At 52.3% G+C, this 21,931-nt stretch overlaps 1 protein-coding gene across 1 annotated transcript in view; it reads left to right on the top strand.

The window, feature by feature from the left end:
• KLHL29 (kelch like family member 29) overlaps positions 1–21,931 on the top strand; it is a 308,777-nt gene that overhangs the window by 156,729 nt on the left and 130,117 nt on the right. Inside the window, exon 3 of the mRNA XM_004418292.3 lies at positions 7,824–8,153. Within this exon, the coding sequence (XP_004418349.1) occupies positions 7,869–8,153 (285 nt within the window). The 5' untranslated portion in view covers positions 7,824–7,868. The remainder of the gene's footprint in view (positions 1–7,823; positions 8,154–21,931) is intronic.

The following is a 21,931-nucleotide window of genomic DNA, read 5'->3' as shown; positions in this document are numbered from 1 at the left end:
CTTTGATCTGGGAGCATTTCCTAAGCCCTGCCCCTGGGTGCCCCGCCTGTGCCCAGTCAGCTATGTGGAGGAGAGAGAGGGAGAGAGGGGTCCTGTCTTAGGGAGCACACCCTTGCAGGAGCAGCACTCACGTGGGGGGCAGAACATGCCGGTCCAGTGCTGGGTCATGGGCTTGCCTCTGTGAGCTGCAAGGAGAGAGGGCTGGTCAGAGAAGGGCTCCTGCAGGAGGGGGCTGGAGCAGCGTCCCCCGCCCCCACCACCTCAGCCGGAAGCAAGTCTTCCGAGTTAGTGAGGCTCGGTGGGGATGGGGGTCAGTGGGAGCTGAAGCAGCCCCAGGAAGCCCCAGGCACTTCCAAGGAGCATCCCCAGCTCCTGCTACATCTGCGCCGTGCCATGGCCAAGCCGGCTTCTCCAGAAGCACTCGGAGAATTCCTTTGTGTTGCATTCGCCAAGATGGTGTTCCGGCTGCTGTTTATTATTTTGCTCCAGAAGAAAGGCTAAAAGATGCAGAGAGGGAAACAAAAATAAGAAAGATGGGCACGGACTGTTCCAACCGACTTGGCAGCACGTCTTCCCCAAATGAGGCAATCATACATTTTCCGATCGGGGCCGGACAGGGCCACAGCTCATTCCTCAGCTCCCTGTCTGGAGGCAGCGCGGCTCCCCTGCCTTCCTGTGGATTAATCACGCCTGCGGGGCCCTCACAGCCGGCGCCCACTCCCGCATGTGCCTTAATGATAAGAAGGAGGGAAGGGTCATTAGCCACCTGTGATCCTAGGTACAGCGTGTGCACACGAGGCATGTCAATATGCGCAGGCCACCAGCGGCCTCCAGAGCATACCGAACGTGTCCCTGGACACAAAGCTGCCGTCCTGCAGCGTGTTGGGATGTGCACAGCCTCAGGGGCCAGTGCCATGGGCTCCTGGACAGTGGCCCCCGTGCCCCAGCCCCGCATGGACAGCACAAATGACTGTGACACACGAAACTCAATTATTTACACTCATGAGTTATTCATGTTGAAGCGAATCTATGTGGCAGGGCCGCTGATCTGGTATCCAGCAAGTGTCCAGGAGACCGATTTACAGAGACGCAGCCTGCGCACCGGGGCTGAGCCTGGTGTCAGCTGATTCCCCTCCTCCAGGCCTGTCATAAGCCTGGGCCTGGGTCCCTTATGGCACGCAGAACTGCAGGGAGAAGCACATCTGACAAGGCAGGCCCTGGGGTTCCTGATACGAGATCCCCTAGGTCATAGGTGTTCAGCTGAGGATGACCTTCGTCTATTCACTCTCAGTGGCCCTGGGTGACAGAGCATCCTACAAGGTCACAGCCACCTCGCACAGGGGGTCTCAGGGAGTCCTTGGCTGTGTGTTTCAGACACCAGACCACACACAGCTTCATAGTCAACAGTCTCCTTTGTCCTCATCCCGGAGACCTGCCCGGTTCCTGTGGGTGCTGGAGTGGCAGGCCTGTCCTTTTCTGCCCTGGGACTTTAGGATCTGATCATTACCCAGTGATGGGGCTCTTCACCGTGTGCAGAGGGCTCACAGGATTTATTGTCTGATCCTCTCATGGTCCTGGGGGCAGGTGGGGCTGTCCATCCCTGTTTTCCAGATAAGTAATCATCCCCAAGTTCCCAGAGCTGGTAAGGGGTAGTGCTGGGGTTCAAACTCAGCCCTCTGGACTCCCCCCTGGCTCTCTTTCCACTGCCCAGGGGCTCAGGTCTGGGACCTGGAGTGGTCATCGAGAGCTCTGGGCTTGCACAGCAGAGGACTAGGTCCCAGCGGCCAGCAGGCAAGGAAGCTGACTTCCATTCACTCCTGCTGAAAGGGGAGACCAAGAGTGAAAGGGGACCGACCCCCCCGGGGGAGTACCATTGCTGGTGACCATGATGGGAGCCTGCACCTCATCCTCAGGAGTGGGGAAGCTGCAGGAGTAGACTCTTCACTCTCTCCCTGACAGGAATCCTGGAAAAGAAAGACCTTTCCATGGGGGGAACAGGGGTGCTGTGGGTACACCCAGGGTGGCTTCTACAACACTTCTGAGGGGCTGTCTCAGCCTGAGTTGGGCTTGATGGTTGTGATTTTCCCCCAGAGCTGGTCAGTGTGGCGTTGCTGCATTTCTGGGATGCTGGGGGACTCTGTCCTTGGGTTTGGGGGTGTGACTGTGTGCACTGAGGCACCAGCATGTGTGGCTCTGAACGGGGAGGCTGGGGGCAGGGGTCAGCAAGACCAATGGCTGTACCTTCACAGGAGCATTTTGGCTCATAGGGAGCGTTCATAGTGACGTGTTCACCCCATTCTTCACATTTGCTTTGATCCTGTAAGGAGGTTCCCCCCAGTGCTTCCGGGGGAGAAGAGGTGTGTGCACAGAGAAGGGAACTGGGAATCACAAGGTGCGGCAGCTTCCTTATCAGTGTGCTGGCCCAGGCCCCAGCCTCTCTGCATCTGACCTGGCTCTGAGAGTGGAAACCTGGACATCTGCACACAGGGCCATCATGTGAGAGCGTGGAGGCGCGTGCATTCTATGACCTGGGAGGTTCTATGCAAGTGTGAGATTCCAGGCAAGCAAAAACAGGGTTCTGCCCTCCCTGGGAAAGGGCCCCGCCCCCTTCCCTCCTCTCTGCCGGCTGCGTCCCTGGGACGCTGGAAAGGACAGCCCTTGTGGTGGAGAAACAGCTTTGCCACGCGGATCCCAGAGGCCAGAGCCAAGTTTCACACGTAAAACGGCTGCCACTGGGAGAATTTTCAGATTTAGCCCGGGCCCTGCACCAAAACCTCTCTCCCCTGGACCTCGGCGTGACCTGCCTCTACCCACGAATATAAGATTTTCTAGACCCTAGGGCTTTTTCTTCACACATGTGCGTGTAATTTAAAAGGTGCTGGCAACACGCTAACCCCTCCAGGTGCGAGCCCTGGTTTCTCTATAAACAGTGCCCCCACATTCAGAGGACCAGCTGGGGCCCAGACGCCCTCCCTCTCTCATGGTGAGGGCCCTGTGCCAGGCTCCGTGCAGCCTGCCAGGAGAAGGTGCCCACCTGAACAAGGAAGCATTCTTATGTGTTTTGTCTGTAATTGCTTGACCAGCCTCGTCTGAGACACCTCATTCATTGGGGCCTCCTCCTGCCACCACAAGCCCTTCCTGTTGCCTCCCCCACAACCACCCTGGGCACATGTGTGGGCACAAGGGACCTCTGTGACATGCTGGCTCTGGCCCAGCAGGAACTTAAGTTGCCACCTCTGGAGCTGGCACTCTGCCGTCTCACCCAGGGTAAACTGTGCAACACGTTTCTTTCATTCCATTTGAAAGGGGAAATTAAATTGAGGGATGAAGTCCAACCCAAACTTGGCATGTGAGTAGCTGACCTTTGTTTTGAATACACTTAATGATGCTGAAACCAGATTGTGGGGCCTCCAGCTGCCTGAGCTCCATCTCCTCTCCAGCCTTCTAAGGAGACTTGAAGAGATGAGCAGCAGGGTGGGGATGGCGGGAAGGGCAGGCTGCTGGGACGGCTTTTCTTTCATACACTGGAACTGCGAGTAAGACGGAGTCACAGTGTGGTCCAGGAGGTGGTCCCCAAGACAGCGAGCTGAGAGGGTTTATTGGCATCAGAGGTTTCTTTGGGGCTGAGGAGGCCCTTTTGACCTGATCCCATGCATGCTCTGCCACCTCTGGGCACTCTCAGGAGTGCACGGTTGCTGGTTACCTCATCTCCATCCTGATCTCCAGCCTCACCAGCGGGAAGGAGATGATTTCCTTGACACTGTGTGAGGTTGTGTTGTTTTGTAGGAATGTAGGGGCTGATTTAGTGTATCAGTCAGGCTAGGCTAGACTTAGGTAACAAGTAAACTGCCAACCTCAGTGCCTTGACACTATAAAGATTTATATCCCGATGGCACCAAGTCCAATGATGGTGGAGCAACCCTCTTCCATCGGATAGCTGCCCCAGCTGGGACATGTGGCCTCCAAGGTTGCCACGGCAGCTGAAGGGAACCACAGGGTCATATAAGATGTTTTTAAAGGGCCAGGTGTGGAAGTGGTCTTCATCACCTCCCCACTCATTCTGTCTGCCTGAATTCAGATGTGTCATCCTAACTGCCAGGGAGCCGGGAGAGGTCTTCCTGGTGGTCAGAGAGAGGATGCAGCGTGGTGAACTTGTAACATCATCTCTGCCCCACAGGATCCAACCTAGGGAAGCAGTGGCCCTTCTGGTCTTGACGATTAGCAAGAGCCCTGCCTTGGCAGGTGAATCCTGAGAGACAGGAGTCTAAGCTATGGGGTCCAGCTGACCCTGGACACACAGAGACTCTCCTTTCAGAGCCAGCCTTGGAGGCTCCAGGTCTGACTTATTAGGAAGGGAGGACATTTCCTTACTCCAGTGCCTCCATGGAATTTCCCATTGAAAGACTCAAGATTTTTGCGTCTGAGGTTCTCCCTTCACACAAATGTGTTTGTCCCTTCTGGAAACATTCAGCAATTAAAAAGAAATAAACATTTGTTTATTCATTCAGCAAACGTGTACTGAACACCCTTCTATGGCAGACGCTGTGCTGGGTGCCGGGGTTACAAAGACAAGCAGCCCGGAGCTTGTTCTCAAGGCAGCAAATATACAAAAGCCATCCACGCTGGGATGGTGGTGGGTGCCAGGTGTTCAGGGTGACAGAGGAGGTGTCTTGCCCGACCCGGCGAGAAGGAGTCAATGCAACCTCTGAAAGGGGTCAGTGCCTGAGCTGAGTCATAACAGATGCACAGAACTTAGCCAGGGGGAGGGCAGGAAGCCATTCCTGGCAAGGGAGCAGCATGGGCTTGGACCCCGAGCTGAGAGAGGGCATGATGCCTTCAGAAATTCTACAGCATTTGGAATGGCTGGGCATCACCTCCGGGTGGGAAGAGTGAACGGTGATACTAGAAAAGTGAGCCAGCCCAGATCCTCAAGTATCTTCTGGGCCTGGTCCTGAGGAGTCTGGACCATATTCTGAAGGGTATGACTTAAAGCAGGAGAGTAAAGTATCATAAAGATCAGATTTGTGCTTTAAAAAAAGTCATTAGGACAGTAGAGTGGGCGAGATTGGGGGCAGGGAGACTGGTAAGATAATCCATGTGGGAGACAATGAATTGGAGTGGTGGATGTGCAGATGGAGAGGGGGTAGATTTGAGAAGCAACGGGTTTAGAATCAAAGATCTTGCTATCAACTATGGGGATAGAGAAGGGGAGACGGGGGTGGCTTTCTCTGAGAGAGGGAGTTCCTGAGAATGAGAGCGCAAAAGAACAGTGAGGTGACGGGGCCATCTGGTCTTTAGGTCCCTGTGGAACAGCAGGCACAGGTACTGCAGGCAGTGGGGTGGCAGGTGTGCTGCTTGGGAGAGGAGGGAGCTGGGAATGTAGCCTTGGGGGTCGTCAGTAAAGAGCTGGTAATTGAACGAGGTCATCCAGGGAGAGTGTGTAGGGTGAGAAAAGAAGAGGAGGAAATTTGGACCCTCAAGGGTGAGCCAAAAAAGAGGAGCCTGCAAAGGAGGCTAAGAAGGAGTAGCAGAGAGGGAGGAGAAAAACTAGGATGCTGTCACAGAAGCTGCAGAGAGAGGTTTCCAGAAAGAGAGAGAGAGACTAACCACGCCAGATGTGAGAGAAGTCAGGAAAGACCAGAGCATAAATGTCCCTTAATTGAACAAGCGGATCACTCTGGACTTCGGTGAGAACGACTCCCAAGGAGTGGCCGGAGCGAAAGCCACATGGGAGCAGGTTGCAGCATGAGCCAGAGTGATAAGAGCTAAGTTTGGACAACTCTCTCAAGAACCTCAGTTGGAAAAGTTTGTGAGGGGTGATCAAGGGGGCATTCATTTTTATTTTTTTATTTGGTAATACTGTAATACTGAATAGATAAAAAAATAATTTTTGTGGCATTGTGTAAGCTCTGAAGCATAATGATGACATAAACAGCGAACCTACCATCCAACTGAAGAGGTTCCGGTCAGCTGGGCTTCAGGTGGGCCTGCAGGCTTAGCCCAGGCTGCAGCTCAGGCTCAGGTCTGCTCCATGGGCCTAGCAGAGGGGACAGTGCCGAGGGAGGGGACAGCGGCTTCCAGGGCAAGACCAACCGCACAGGTAGGACACTGGAAACAGGTTGCTGGGGTTGGGCCCAGGCTCTGGCTCCCTGGCACTAGAAGGTGGAAGCCAGCGTGTGCTTCTGGAAACCAGGTGTGCATGTGCAAAGACCAGGTAGGATCGGGCTTGATAGAAATTTTAAAAATAAAGTGGTCTGTCCATCCATTAGCCAACAATTTCAGAGCCCCCCACCAGGGCTGAGCTGGACTGGTGGGCTAGGAAAATGAGTCAGGAGCCATCCCTGCCCTCCAGGAGTTCACACCCCAGACAGGAAGTGGTTGAAGAATGGGAAAGGGTCAAAGAGAACCCAGTCGTGTCTGAGCTGTGGTCAGGGCTGGGGATGTGATGTGCAGGGCAGATCCCTACCCTAAACCACCTGTCTGTGCCCTGTCACTGCCGTACCCTCTCTGCCCTGCCTCTGCCTCACAGTGGCCTCTCTGACAGAGACAGCCTCTCCTGTGTCTTTGCATCCTTCCTGACTGAGAGTGACATCGGGCCCAGCTGGGCAGAGAGCCAGGCAAGTCTTCGTAATGCTGAGCAAAATGCAATCTTCGATGATGCAGAAGGCCCTTCTGAGTATCCTGGTGTGGCTAGGTCTCCATGACAACACTGAGGGCCTTATGTTCGGATATTCAGGAAAGTCGTGTGGGAGGTGGTCTGGTTAACAGAGGCTAGGGAGCACGGGGGTCTCTGGTGGCAGCAATTGAATCATAGGTCTATGAAGGACAACTCAACTCCTGGAGGCTCAATACCTTTTCAGACTTGAGTCCTGCATTGAGCTACGGTCTGAAGGCTGGAGATCTTAGCAACTTTCTCAGGTTCTAGTTCTCTGACCTCAAGGGAATCACTTATTCTCAGTAAGCTCCCTTGTCCATAAATTGGGGATGACCCATGCCCTGCCAACTCATGGGCTACTGTAAGGATCAAATGAGACTTATGTGAAGGGCCTTGTCCACTATAAAGTGAGTGTATAGATGTGGCTGCTATCACCCCATTGTAGGGTTGAGGAAAACGTGGCTGAGGAGGCCACAGGATCTTGTTTGCACAGTGGAGCTGGTGGGATAATATCTCAAGCATAATTAAAATGTGCACATTTTAATGTGTCATTCAGGGAAGTGGGATGCTGCAGAACAAAAAGCATTACTTTAAACCGACTGGGTTCAAATCCTGTCTACTATACTTTTTTTGTGTGTGTGTGAGGAAGATCAGCCCTGAGCTAACATCCATGCCAATCCTCCTCTTTTTGCTGAGGAAGACCGGCCCTGAGCTAACATCTATTGCCAATCCTCCTCCTCTTTTTCCCTTTTTCTCCCCAAATCCCCAGTAGATAGTTGTATGTCATAGTTGCACATCCTTCTAGTTGCTGTATGTGGGACGCGGCCTCAGCATGGCTGGACAAGTGGTACGTCGGTGCACGCCCAGGATCCAATCCCGGGCCGCCAATAGCGGAGCGTGTGTACTTACCACCAAGCCACGGGGCCAGCCCCTACTACACTTTTGCCATGTGATCCTGGACAAATCATTTATTCCCTGTCTGTGATGTGGGGCTAATGATCCATGCTTTGTGGGCTTGCTGTGAATATGAAATGAGCTATCGTTTGAAAGCCCTTTATTGCACACAGAGAAGGTGCTTAATAGATGCTGGCAGTTGTTGCTGCCCTCCTCACATCCTAGCAGGGCTGCTGTTTGTCTAAACCACCTCCTCTCCTCTCTGTGCCAGCAGGTCCGGCCTCTGTTTCCCTGTGAGGAGCAGCCACGGCCCACCGAGATGTCACGGCACCACAGCCGCTTTGAAAGAGATTACCGGGTGGGCTGGGACCGCCGCGAGTGGAGTGCCAATGGGACGCATGGGACCACCAGCATCTGCAGTGCCACCGCCGGGGCTGGTGGCGGCACAGCCAGCAGCCTCAGCGCCCGGCCTGGCCTCCTGCCCCTGCCTGTGGTGCCCTCCCGGCTGCCCACACCTGCCACAGCCCCCGCTCCCTGCACCACCGGCAGCGGTGAGGCCATCACCAGCCTCGTGGCCAGCTCTGCCTCCGCCGTCACCACCAAGGTAAGACCTAGCGTCCTCTCCGAGCAGGAGCCAGGCAGAGGGGGCATCCCCTGCAGGCCGGGCCAGCTCTGCAGGCTTATAGCCTCTGCGCAGGACGCTGCGTTCTCCGGAGTCTTGGCATCCCTGGAGCTGGTCCGGGTAACTGTTGAAGTTAAAGTTAACGTGGTTTTATGTTCCATAAAGTCTCTCTCTGTGACTAATTTATAGGAAGACAAGCAGGTGCTGAGTCCACTCATTGTCCTCAGCCATGTTGATTAAATGCTATTTAATGGGTGGAATAACAGTGAAGGTCCCGGTTAGCCACACAGGTTCCCTAAATAGGTGAATTTAGATCATGCAAGTCCTCCTGGGGGTACCAGTGACTTCGGTTTGCAAGAAGATACTGACCAGCAGTAAGTCATAAATGGTCATAAATCTACTACTTATTAACCACTGTGCTGCGAGTTCCCACATCCATTGTCCCCTCTAAGCCTCCGACAACCCCGTGAGGGCAGTGCTTTCATCATCCCCGCCTTACAGCTGAGGATACTGAGGCACACGGAGTCTGTGAGAGCTGGTCCAGGCTTAGACCTTCCTCGGGGACCCAGGCCTCAGGCCCAGCAGTCAGCCTCGGGGCCTTAGCTCCCGGTCATTCCCTCTCTTCTGGAGGAGGCGGCTCCAGCCTCCTGAACGACAGCAGAAACGGGCTGCGTTGCTGAGACGCAGAAATGAAAATATCCCAAGGCTCTTGCCTGGCTCCGGGCTGAGCTGGTCCCCCTCACGCTGCTCTGAGCCCCTGAGGCAGCCAGAACCCTCGAGGGACGTGGCCGTGGCCGGTGGCAGGAAGCCTATTCATCGCCATCCTGTCCCCTCCGCCAGGCGGGGGCCCGCAGCCGCCGTCGCCTCCGCCAGCCGCTCAGAGCCGCCTCCCCGGAGCTCGCGGGCCCGGCGTGTGTGCGCCTGCGTCTAGTCTTACTTTCCTGCTTTCATAAAGTTGCCGGGGAAGTTCAAGGCGGGGGAGCCCCGGCCCGGCCATTGTGAGGTGACTGTGGCGTTGGAAAGCCGCGCTCCAGGTGTGCCGCGCCTTTGTCTCCGGGATTTTCAAAACCCCCTTTCAGCCCCGCTTCCTGTTAATAACGCAGCGCGGCCGGCGCACGGCCCGCGGAGGCCCAGACAATGGAGCCATTGGAGGCCAGCGCGGAGCGCACTGACACCTTGCTGCAGTGCCCTATTGAGTTTATTTTCCTGTTATGAAAACACCACCCCCCTGGGGTGGGGAGGGAAGGAATGTTGGACGGGGGAGAGGAGATGGTGGATTTTTTGGGCACGATGCCCCCAGACCAGCCAAACACATTCTTCCTCTGGGCGCCAGCACTGCTGTGCAGTGACCTCTGCCCACTGGAGCCGGCCGGCTGCCCCGCCGGCCACATCTGGCAGGCACTTGGCAAGGCCAGCTGTTGGCCATCTGGAGAATGGCAGCTCCTGGAGCTGACTGCTGGGGGCTCCAGGTGGGGGAGAGAAGCTGGACCTGGGAGCTCACCTGATGGTTTCTGCCCTCTCGAGGATGGAGGCCGTTTTAGGGATGGTGTGGGCTGCGCCTCTGGGCAGGGGTTTGGGCTCTGCCAGGCAAGGGGAGAGGAGGGGACTGGGAGGTGAGGGCCCCTCCCACGGGGCTGCCCTGCCCACACAGCTCCTGCTTTGCTCCCAAGCAGTTCCATGGTCACCATCCCTGAGTGGCCAGGCCCCAAACCACAGCACATGGGAGGAAAGAAACCCAGCCTCAGACGGAAAACAACAGCTGGACAAGGACTGTGCTGGGCGGCTACCGGGGAGAGGGGCCGAAAGTTCCTGCCTGTGCGGACAGCCAGCTTCTTGGCACAGCTCCCCTCCGTAACCATCTCCAGCCCAGTTTCATACCTGCAGGGGCTTGTCCAAGCAAACAAACGTGCCTGATTATGCCCTGGAGTCTTCAGGGTGCTCGGGAGAACTGGATGTGCAGGGGAGAGGGGGGACAGCAGCTACAGCAGCTTCCGTCCAGGGTTCTGTCACTAAATTTGGGCTGTGGTGCCTTTCTGCCATCCTAGCCTAGTGGCTGCCCCCGAGACACTTGTCCTCTGCCCTGTTTGTCTAACCCCATGCCAGTACCACATCAATTGACAGGCAGGCCCGAACTGAGGCATCTGCGGCTTCCCTGGTCAACAAGCTGCATCTTTACTGAGCAGCCAAGGGCTGGCTCTGGCCCTCAGGGAGCTCACAGGCCAGGATATAACAAATCTGTGGCCTGGACAGTATGACCAAATGACCCAAGAATGTGTCTCTCATTGAGGTTATTGGCAGAGGCAGCTTAATGGAGTGGATAAAGACAGACATGGAGCCAGACTACCTAGGTTTGAATTCTGCTCTCTCTCTTGCTCGCTGAGCGAGCCTGGAGAAGTTATCTAACCTCTCTGGGCCTCACTTCTGTAAAATGGGATAGACAGTGGTAGCTGCCTGCAGGAGTTGTTGTGAGGATCATGGGAGTTAAAACACATGTGAATGCTCAGAACAGAGCCAAGGCTGCCACATGGTAAGTCCTATATAGGTGCCGTCATCACCACTGTCACCGTCCCCCAGGTGAGGCCTATGGGACAAGGCCAGGCCCCTGTAAGGTGATCATTTCTAGCCTCAACAAGAGAAAAAGGTAGGTCTTCAGATAAAAAACAAGAGCAGGCGGAGAAAGGAAACTGTGTTTCTGAGTGGTTGGGGCTCAAGTTGACCTTGTGACATGGAGGCATGACATGACCAAGGTGACGTGGCAGCAACAGGGGCTAGAGGGAAGAGGACATCTAGTGGACCCCAAACCAAAACTGAGTCAGCACCACCCAGTAAGCCGGATGATTGAGTGAAGGGATTTTATAGGTTTTTGCAGCCATGAGGCCCTTTCCTCAAAGGAAAGCCCATATGTAAATAGGACCAAGACCCCACTCTCGTGGAAGATCGGGGGAGGGAGATAAGCAGAAGCCAGGAGCAGAGCTGTGTGTTCCCGCTGCCCCGGAGTGCGGTAAAGCCTGCTTGAATGTATTGGCCTGGCTTCCTCGGTGAAGGCTCTAGTGCCATGTGTGGGCCAGAGCCACCCCTGAGGACTCAGGAAAAGGTCCCCAAGAAGGTGACTCTTGGAGATAAGTGTCAGCACTGTCAGACTTTAGCATCTCCTCTGGGCTAGGCTTGAAGCAGGTGAGTGCCATATGCTCTGGGGCTGTGGGCAACCACGGGCATCCCAGGCCATCACCACCAATGTAGAAGTGGCCTGCCCCTTCACCTCGCCTCCCCCCTACCCTGTGGGCCTGGTCACCAGCTCATTTGGAGGGCTGGGGCTGCTTCTGCCAACCCATGGGGGACGGTCTCAGCTCTCTGGTGCGGGGAAGGCTGGCTATGCTCCCAGTGGCTGATTAGTGAGGTGATGACAATTATTTCTGTCACTGCTGCCTTCAGGCCTGAGTTGATTTTTCTGTATCTTCATTTTTCTGTGGCCTGAGGATTTCTTGCAGGTTTTTGAGAAAAGACCAATTGGACAAGCACAGATTCCTGGGCCACTGAGGCACGAGGAGGGTCTGGCCAGATCACACACACACACATTGCTCAGACCAATAAACTGCTTCCCTAGGGCCTGGATCAGCTCTTGAACCTCTGGAACACAAGTCCCCAGAGCCCATGAGGAGCAGGGTGACCACGCTGCAGCCCCTCTATTTTGCAGGTCGGAAGAGTGAGGCCCAGAGGAAATAAGACTTGCCGGGTCACCTAGTGAGTGAGAAACAGACCGGGCCTGGGCTGGCTCCTTTCCCCCAGGCTGCCTGGCTGTTGCATCACCATGGTAACTATTATTGCAGCATTATTGTGGTAACTTTTCCCATCCTCTCCTCCACCTACCTGACAGCAAACACCAAATTTCAATGGGCATATTTACCTCTTGTGTTATAGGTGGGAATATTCAGGCCAAAGATTATGTTGACTCTACATTGCACAGCTGGTGAGAGCTTCAAGCTCTCGAGTCAGACAGAACTGGATGTGAATCCTACCTCTGCCACTTAGGAGCTATGTATGTCTCTGAGCCTCAGTTTCTTTGTCTATCAAATGGGAATAATAATAGTATCTTCCTCGTGGAGATGTTGTGAGGATTGGTTAAATTAATACGTACAGAAAAGCTTAGAACAGTGCCTGCCACTGGTTCAGGACTCAATAAAATTTAAATTTAAAAAGTTAAATCAGAGATTGGGTCGGACAAAGTATCCATACATTTGAGGAGAAATCAGTCCTCTGTGGTTGGTGCTGGTGGGCTGAGGGGAGGTTCACTGGACTGTCCCCTCCCCTGACTGATGTGGCACAAAGCAAAGCTGAGAGCTGGGACAGCACCCCATTCCTGGCCCAGCACTGGGCTCCAGGCAGTCAAAGCCCCGGGGGAGGGTGGTTGAGAAGCAGGAACGTGACTCCGTGGCCAGGCCTGTTTGTGGGATGGAAAGAAAACACCGTGGCCCCGCAGTTGCTGCTGCATGAAATTTAAATTATTCTCAGCAAACCTGCTTGACAGATGAAACAGAAAAGGGACGGCTTCATAAAATGCAATTTTGTTCCTGAAAGAATGGACTTTGCAGAATCTTCGCTGATGTCTGTGAAATGTATTGGGGGCTTTTTCTCCTTGTGGTCAGGAGCACTCAGGCTGAAACATTCCCATCGTTCCTCGGAACTAAGCCCTTGAAAATAAATCTGGGCTGGGGAGAGAGAAACTTAGCCGGTGTCAGAGGCCCGAAGAAAACCAGAAGGGGCCGTGAAATCTGCAGGCTCCATCCTCAGAGCACAGACACCCAGATTTTTGACATTTGTGAGCATTTGGGGATTTCAGGGTGGATATTACCATCAGAGAGATGACCCTGGAAACAATGTCTTCCTCATGCACACTACATTCTCTGGAGAAATGCTCCTCTTCGGGGAGATGATCAGGGATTTCTTTGGGAAATCATGTGAATGACTATGAGGCCCCATGTGGCGAGCCCCTCCTCTCATGTGGATCTGGGGGTCCATGAATGGATAAAAGATGCTTTTGCACAGTTACAGAATGAGAAGCAGACCTCCCTTTCCTCTTATATTCACAGGGAAAATCAAAGGCTGCTGAGTGGGCTCGGCTGGGAGAATCACTCAAGCCCCTTTTGTGGTTAATTTCCAGACTGTGCATGATTTTATCCAGAAGACTGTTTCTTGCTCCATGAATGAGCATTTGTGATTTCCCTTGTGATAAATTATGCAGTGCTGATCATGCATTGTGAGGCAACTTGTGCGTGTTCGTACTGAGCTAATGGGTTTTGTCTGCACTTGAAGTTGCGGCTACATTTTGGATTGTATCTTCATTGACTTAAAACCCATCTGTCATTCATGAAGTTTGTACAAAATTGAAAAATGTCGTGATTTCCCAAGCACCCATTTCAAAGCCTATGGTTTAGGGAGGGCAGACCTGAGTGGCTCGAACTTAAATTTCTGATTAAGGAGACAAAAAGAGGGGAGAAGATTATGTATTTTCCCACATTCGTAAGGAATGAGCCATCGTCTAGAATCCAAAGGAAAGTTGTCAGAAGGTATCATTGACTGAAGCCAGAAGTGTGTATAAGTTAGCTTTTGCTGCATAACAACCATCCCCAAACTTAGTGGTTTAAAACCATCACAGTTCTGTGGGTTGGCAGTCACTTCTGGTCTGGGCTGGCTCGGCTGATCTCTGCTGGGCTCTCTCATTGGTCTGTGGTCAGCAGTGGGTTGGTTAGTGGCTGGTGACTGGTGGCTGCTCCAGGATGGCCTCACTCACACATCTGTGCTAGCAAACTATCAGCCAAGGTGTCACAGTTCTTCTCCATGTGGCCTGTCGTCCTCCATCTGGCTAGCTCAGGCTCACTCACGTGGTGGTCTCAGGCTTCCAAGAGCAGCAGGAGAACCAGGCTCCATGCACAAGTGCTTTTCTAACCTCTGCTTGAGGCACATTTGCTAAAACCCTATTAGCCACAGCAGTCATGCTGTGAGATCTAAGGAGTGGGCAAAGAGACCCTGCTTCATGCTGGAAGGGGCTACAACACCACATTGCAAAGGGACAGGCGTGGAAGGATGGGAAGCATTATTTGTGGTCATTTTTGTAATACAGTCGTGCACCGCATAATGACACATTGGTCAACGACGGACCACATATCTGATGGTGGTCCCGTAAGATTAGTACCATACAGCCTAGGTGTGTAGTAGGCTATACCATGTAAGTTTGTGTACATACACTCTATGATGTTCACACAATGACAAAATCGCCTAAAGAACCGTCTCTCAGAACGTATCTCTGTCGTTAAGCGACACGTGACTGTATACCCCCGTGTTTCCAGCACACTTGCTTAAACACAGTAACTCACCCTCAAGCTTCCGGCCGGGGATCCCATGCCTCAGGTGGAAAGGATAGGATCAATCTGTTACTCCCCTCTACCTGGCCTGATGTAGGGAATCAATATGGGACACGCATGACCTAGACACACCTGGATTACACACATCCCATCCATACCAAGAGTCGCCTAGTGAGGTCTGAAAGAAGGCACCCAGCAAGGATTGCATTGCCAGGGAGAAGGCGGTGTAGCTGGCCCCCAGGGACCCTCACAGGGGACATTTACCTTGGAAATCCACCAGTGGCCAGGATACAATCTTGAAGGCTCCAATGCTTGATCCTGTCACTGCCCCAGAACTGGTAGGACTGGGACACTGCTCTTCCCAGGACATTCACAAGGACAGATGCTAACCTACTGATTTGGAACTTTAAAAATCCACTGCAAGGAGACCACCTTCATGGATTTTGACCAGTGGATTTCTCCCTGTGAGACTCCACATGGGAAAACAAATTCTGACCAGAAGACTTTCTGATGAGCCTGAAATCAGGAAAGGAGCCAGTTATGTGAAGCAAATGCTCAGTAGCCCCACATCGGACAGGCTGGTGGCTCTTTCTCCCTAATAGACTAAATCCCGTGTAGTTCCCAAAAAGCCCTTGGAAAGGCCTCTTCTTAAATTAAATTAGGTTTTCTGCAAACAGCATCATTTAAGATGAACATAAATCTACTTCTTATTCACTTTTAATGGTTTTCCCTGCTTTTCTTAATTACTCATGTTGCAATTAAACAATTTTTTTGATTGCAAAAGGACAGTATTCTAGCTACATTATGGGTTAAATAGGCTTTGGAGAACTAGCCTGGGAATCTCATCACCATTTATAACATTGTTTTTTATAGGGAAAGTATGTTCCAAAATCTAAACAGCCAAATTACAAATGAACTTTCAGAACCCCACCCATTTGTTAACTGGGAACTGTCTGTAATGCTAAAAATAACTTGGGGAAATAAGCATAGAAAGGAGCACTTAATGCCCCGTGGTATCATTTTTTCACCATCAACATTTAGCGATTTAGTTTAATTTCAGGGAGGAGAATTTCCTCCAAACCCAGACTGACCCTGCCCCTGTTTTACTCACTTTCGTGACACAGGCGACCAAACTGGCTTGAGTCCTCCCAAAGCATGATATTACTGAGAAGAGTCACTGTGGGGTCCCCGCAGAGCTCAGCTGACATAACCTAGCAGATTATCAGTCAGGTTCAATGCTCCTTTCGCTGCCCTAAGGTGAAGGCTTAGGAGAACTCTGTGTGCTGCTCCAGCTGCCCTCTCAACCAGTCGTGGCATCTTCATTTGCATTGTGAATTTGCCTCTCTAGAACCCGTAGGCAAGAAACCTCATTTTCCTCTGGTAAATACAGAGCCCTGAGAACTCAGCAGAGCCTCAGCATGCATTTGGAGACTGCTGCCGCACACCCTTCCTATTGATGGAGGAGGAGCCCTGCCTTCCCGCCTCCCCTCTCTTGCTTCATGGAGGAGATGGGTGAATACTTTGGACCGTCTGGCACCATGAAAGGAGTCCTTGAAGCCAGGGATGGAGCAAGGTGCACGCCCCAGTAGCAGAAGGCCAGTCATCAGCACCTGCCTCCTGTGACTTAAACTGCCGGCTGCCACAGTCCCTTAAAAAGACTTCTGTCCCCACACAGGGCCCTTCCTCGCTAGACGTGCTTCCGAGGCCCAGGCTAGTTGGTTAATCTTGCTGTCATTCCCCGCTCCCCTAACCGCTACTCTCACCTGCTCCTGCAGGAAGTAACACTCCTTGCCCTACTCAGATGAGCTGTGGGTGGCAGAGGGAGTCACTCACATTCCATATCCTTAGGTTTGCTTCACACCTGGAGATGGGGAATCAAAGCCCACCATACTCCCCTTGGCTAAGAGGTCAGGGGCAGGGCGGGGGGGGGGGGTGGAGTTGGGAGGATCTCAGTCACTCATGCTTTCAGATTTGGCTTCTTTATTTTAAAAACATGGATTTGAAAGACTGTGACCTGGGGCAGAAAGCGCAAACCCATGAGCCCAGCTTCATGGATGGCCAGGTCCATCAGGAGCATTCCTGGTTGGTTCTGTTTCCTGTTGGCTGTAAAGTGCGGGCCAGGGCCTCCCACGCTGGAGGGTTCTCTCCCTGGTCAAGAGTGGATTTACCTACCTCTCTTGGTACACTGGCCAGCTTTGGGCCACAGCTCTGACTCCTCTGTGAACATCGTTGGGATTCCAGAACAGCATCTGCCTTGAGGTTACCTGGGGAAGCTTCTCTGGTGGGACAGAGACCCTCTGAGCACAGGGTAGCCTTTTTCCAGATTAAAAGAAACCCAACTCAGCACTAGACTGGCATTGAACATGATCCAGATTCTTGATCTGCTACTTAAAGAATTCCTTTTTCGGGTTAGAAGTGACCCTAAAGCTGATGGGTTGGGGGGAGGTAGGAATAGGCGGGTGGCATGGCCAAGCCTGCAGGGGAGTCAGGCAGCTCCCTCTGTGGGGGTGCAGAAGCTAGAGAACCCCACCAGGCCAGACAAAGCAACCTTTGAGGTCTGTAGTAGGTGTTTCTAGCTGTCTATCCAACGTCCATTTTCCCTCCCTCTTCCTTCCTAACAGAATCTCAGTTCTGTTCAGGGATCCCAAGCTTTGGAGAAACGGAACCCCAGCCCCTGCTGGGATTATGATGATTCTAAACCAGGAATGAAAATCCCCTCCTCTTCACCCATCGTTGGTTTAGAAATGGTCATGTGACCCAGTTCTGGCCATTGGAACATGAGCATAATCCTGTCTGGGGGTTTTGGGGAAGGTTTTCTTCTTTCTAAGGAAGAGTCATAAGAAAAAAAGTAATCCCTCTTCCTCTGGATATGTCATGTCTGGACATGATGCCTTGAACTGCTATAACCATCATGCTACAAGCCTGAAGATGAAGCTAACACATGAGGAATAGAAAAAAAAAAAGCAAGAGAATTCCAGAAATATGGAACCGGAGCCCTAATGCTGCATGCCTGCCTGACTCTGGGCTTCCTGTTATGTGAGCTAGTACATTTCCTGGTTGCGTAAAAAGATAAACAAAAGACAATTGTCTCGATTGCATGAATGGCTCCTCAGCAACAGCGTGGATGCCTTCTTCCATCTCCCAGACCTCACCTCGCACACTGATTGGGTAAAAACAGCTGCAATGACCTTTGTGAGTACCCTCTACCTATTAGTCATTCATTTCAACACTCGCTGCTGCGTACAGGGATTGTGCTATCTGTTGCTTCCCTGAATGCCAACACCAGAGCATAGCTTACTAACACCATACTCCTGTGTTTCTGTGAGGCCATGTTTCTGTCTGATGGAAATCCACCAAAACACTGGGTGCCTGAGCCATGGAGTCATTTGAGAGCTTCACCCCTACCACCCACTTCAGCCGCAATTCCCCAAACATAAGAGGAGGTCTCAGGCCCCAGGGCCTTTGCACTTGCCACTCCTTCCTGCTAGATTCTTCATTCCCTATCTTTCCTGCCCAGAAATACTCCTGTTCCTCCTACAACTGACAGCCTAAATACCTAAATGTGACCGTGTCTGTGATGGAAAAAAAAATCACTATTATTTCTCTTGTTCCTGTAACACTTTTGTTTATGTCCCTATATAATACCTACAATATATGGTACTTATCCATTTATTCGTTCTTCTCCTTAGTAGGCAGTGAACTCCATTGGAATAAGCTCCATGTGGTGCCCAGCATTAGAGGTTCTCAATAAGTGTTAGGGGACGGAATGAATGAATTTATGGATAGGAATGTTTATTCGTTTTTTTAGCCCCTATTGTAGGGGTAGGTAGGACGAATGCCTTTGCCATCATCTCTACCTACATAGTGGATCATCCTTTAAAAAACGAGTAATTTCTGTGGCTACACATGATGAAGATGAGGAAGACAGGACTCACGTGGTGAGCTGAGGTGGAGCCTTCGTGGGCTTGCTGATGGATCCTGTGTCCAGATCCTGAAGCCAGAATGGCAGTGCAGATTTTACATATGAAGGCCTTCGCCTCAGGGCCTGCACCCGCTCCCATCTCTCCCAAAGCATTTGGATTCACAGGATCACAATCTTTTCTCTCAAATACTAGTATTTCCTTGGGATTTTCCTCCTGTTTGCCTGTAATCCTTGCATCCTTTTGCATTTGGTTATTTTATTTCAGGCACTCGTGTAGTAATTACTTTGTTCGGGGCTCTGTTCTAAGCACTTTCCCAACATTAACTTTTAAAATCCTCATCGTCGCCCCCTGAGGTCATTATTATCAGCACCACCTTAGAGATGAGAAAGACAAGGTGATTTGCCCAGGATCGCTCAGCAGGGCAGGATTCGTCCCTAGGCCGTCTAGCTCCAGAGCCAGGCATCTAGCTCTGAATAGGCCCCTCCCAAAATGATCCTCACTGAAATTTGTTGAATGAGCAACTGGGTTGAACACATTTGCGTTAACATCTTTCCCCAATGCTAGTGGCACCTCCTAAAGAGAGAGCTGCAGGCTCCCCACTGAAGCAGTTTTGCTCATCGGTGGTTTGAAACAGCCATGACTGTCAGGACCAAAGCGTGTAGAGGATTCCGTGGTCCAGCCCCACATCTCCTAGCTGCAGTTCTGTTCATTTTCTCTCTTACCTGCCAGCCTTATTTCCTTAGCAGCCAAGCCGTGTGGGTGGTGTATACTCTGCTCAGATGCAGGATCTTGGGGACCATTGAGCCTTTGAGGCCACAGCCTCTCCCTCTTTCTCAGGGTTTCTTGTTTTGGTCAAGACGTAGTAGTGGCTGGTGTCCACTTTAGTGGCTGCTTTCAGACTGCTTTGGTTTGTTCCCTCCCAGAAGGGCAGTCTAGGCCATCAAAACTGGCAGGCATTGCCAGGGTGGGCTTGGAGCAATACCCAAGGTCAAGGGGGTGGCTGCCTCCTGTTGGTCTCTCAGTCATTCTGGTGGATTTAAACCTGGGCTGGGGCGTGGAGATGCCGCAGAATCATGGGCTGGCCCTTAACATCGGACAGGATTGGAGCAGCCATGACTTGCCGCTGCCTTCTCTGTAAGCTCAGCGCTGCTCTGGGGGAACAGAGAGAAGAAGGAAAGGTTGCTATGTGTTGTGGATTTTGTCTTTAGCCCCCTTCCTACTAGGGGGCAGCCCTCCCTGGAATGGGGGGAAAGGCTGTATTTGAGGAGGCTGCCTGGGATTGGGGGAAAGCCCTAGGCTGGGGTCAGGAGACGGGGTTCAAGGTTCGTGTCCATACTTCACTGGCTGAGTGACCTCAACACAGGACACTAAGCTCTCTGAGACTCAGTTTCCTGACCTATAAACTGGATACCACAATGCCCACTTCACTGGGTTGTTATGCGGTCTACATGAAATAACAAGGCAAAAGCACTTTATAAAAATAAATGCCCTAATTCATAGACACAGAAAGTGGATTCGAGGTTACTAGGGGCTGGAGTAGATGGGTGGGGGAGGGGCAATTATAATTTAATGGGTACAGTTTCTGTTTGGGGTGAAGAAAAAGTTTTGAAAATAGACAGTGGTGATGGTTGCACAACCTTGTGAATGTAATGAATGCCGCTGAACTGTACATTTAAAAATGGTGGAAGTAGCAGATTTTATGTCATATATATTTTACCACAATGAAAAATAAATAAATGGCCTGCCGTCAGAAGAGAGTGAAGAAATATCTGTGTAAATTCAGGGAGAGTTGACGCACCAAGAAATTTCCTTTATTAAGAGAAACAGGAGCGCTAATCACAGTGGCTAGAATGAGGCCAGTCAAATGGTGGCCCTTAACGCAGACCCACATGGGCTTGACTGAAGTATGGGGAAGAGCTGAGGGGTGGGCGAGAGGGTGGCCCAGCCCCCAGGAGGGCTGCCGGGGTAATTGCGAGGTTGATGTCACTGAGGAATCCCCGCCATGACTCACGAGGTGGCCTGACTGCCTTGGGAAGATGCTCGGCTCTCCCACTCGCTCCTCTCCCGCCCGTAAGGCTCTGGGGCTGCAGGGTTACTGCCGATGAGTGGGACGGCCAGGCCCTTGAGAAGGAGGGTCCTGGGGGGTGCTGGAGCCATTGGAGGCCGTATTTGTGGTCATTTTCTCTAGCACCCCCAAGAGCTGAGGCTGCGGGGGAAGCCTCAGCTGTGCTGTGTTCAGCAGTGACTAAATCTCGCCAGCAGCAAGGGTACTCTCCAAGCTAGAGGTGTGGACCTCCCAGCACAAGTGTGCACCATAAGTCCGTGAGCTCAGAAGCCACCCTAGGAAGCAGCTCAGAATTGCCGGCCGGCTGTATCCTAGATGTGTCCTTGGGATTGCCTCCGCCACCATCGGCATCACGACGGTCACTGACGTTCATTGAGTGCTCACTGTGAGCCGGCCGGGGTTCTAAGTGTTTTTGCCGTGTTAACCCACTGCATCCCACAACAACTGCATGAGACAGGTCCGTGATCATCCTCCTTATACAACTTCAGAGAGGTTATGCAGTGTCCGGGTTTATGCTGCCAGCACAGGGCCGTCCACCTTACTTCCGCCTCATGACGCTGCTGTAAGGTGGAGATGACACGCGCTGTGTAACGTGGGGCGGGAACAGCCCGCGCTCTGAAGGGGACTGTGATCCTGAGAGTCACGGAAGAGGAAAGACTCGTGTCACCACAGGTCACCCGACTGAGCTCCAGGCCTTGTCCACCCACTGCCCAGTGCGGGAGCCTCCACCCCAGCCAGGAGCGGACAGACTCCACGCTGCCATCACGTCGTATGTCACGAATATGCTGAGGGTATGATTTTATTCCCCCACAATATTAGGCTGAGGAGAGGATATTGGGCAAATATATTGTACCCATAATTCATATTAATGGGAATTCAATAGTGGCAACTTGTCATCTGCTGAGATTAGAAGGGAATATTGTGAATATTGTGTTATAAAGGCATTAAAAAGGCGTTATGAATTAGATTCCATTGCACCACATCGTGTTCCGTGTAAATAATTGAAGAAGAAACTGGTGCTCAGAATTTGGGATTATCCATTTTTGAGATCCCAGCAGTTCCCTCACCAGGCTGATGGGGCCCCATTGATCTGACAGCTCACACGGCTACGGGAAAAGTCTGCACCTGGCAGATCCAGAGGATCCATGAAATGAGCATTACACTTCCAAAAAGACTCTTCCTCCCAGCAGAAATTAGTAACTGCCACGTCCAATGCTGGACTCTGGGTTTTTCTAGCAAAATCTTCCCAAGTCCAGATATTCTATGTCCCTGGGGGACCCAGGTGGGCTCTGGTGGCATCAGTGAGTCAGCAGCAACCTTCCCACCTCCACTCACGCCCACCTCTGGCTCCCCCTGAGCACCCACACGTCTGTGATCAGGCAGCCAGTCAAGCATTGGCAGCTTCAGCACTGA

The sequence above is a fragment of the Ceratotherium simum genome, chromosome 11 (genome assembly GCF_057802395.1).
Source record: "Ceratotherium simum simum isolate JZ-2026a chromosome 11, ASM5780239v1, whole genome shotgun sequence".
NCBI classification, from domain to species: domain Eukaryota; kingdom Metazoa; phylum Chordata; class Mammalia; order Perissodactyla; family Rhinocerotidae; genus Ceratotherium; species Ceratotherium simum.
Note: the sequence above shows the minus strand (reverse complement) of the source record. Positions and strands in the feature narration are given on the sequence as shown.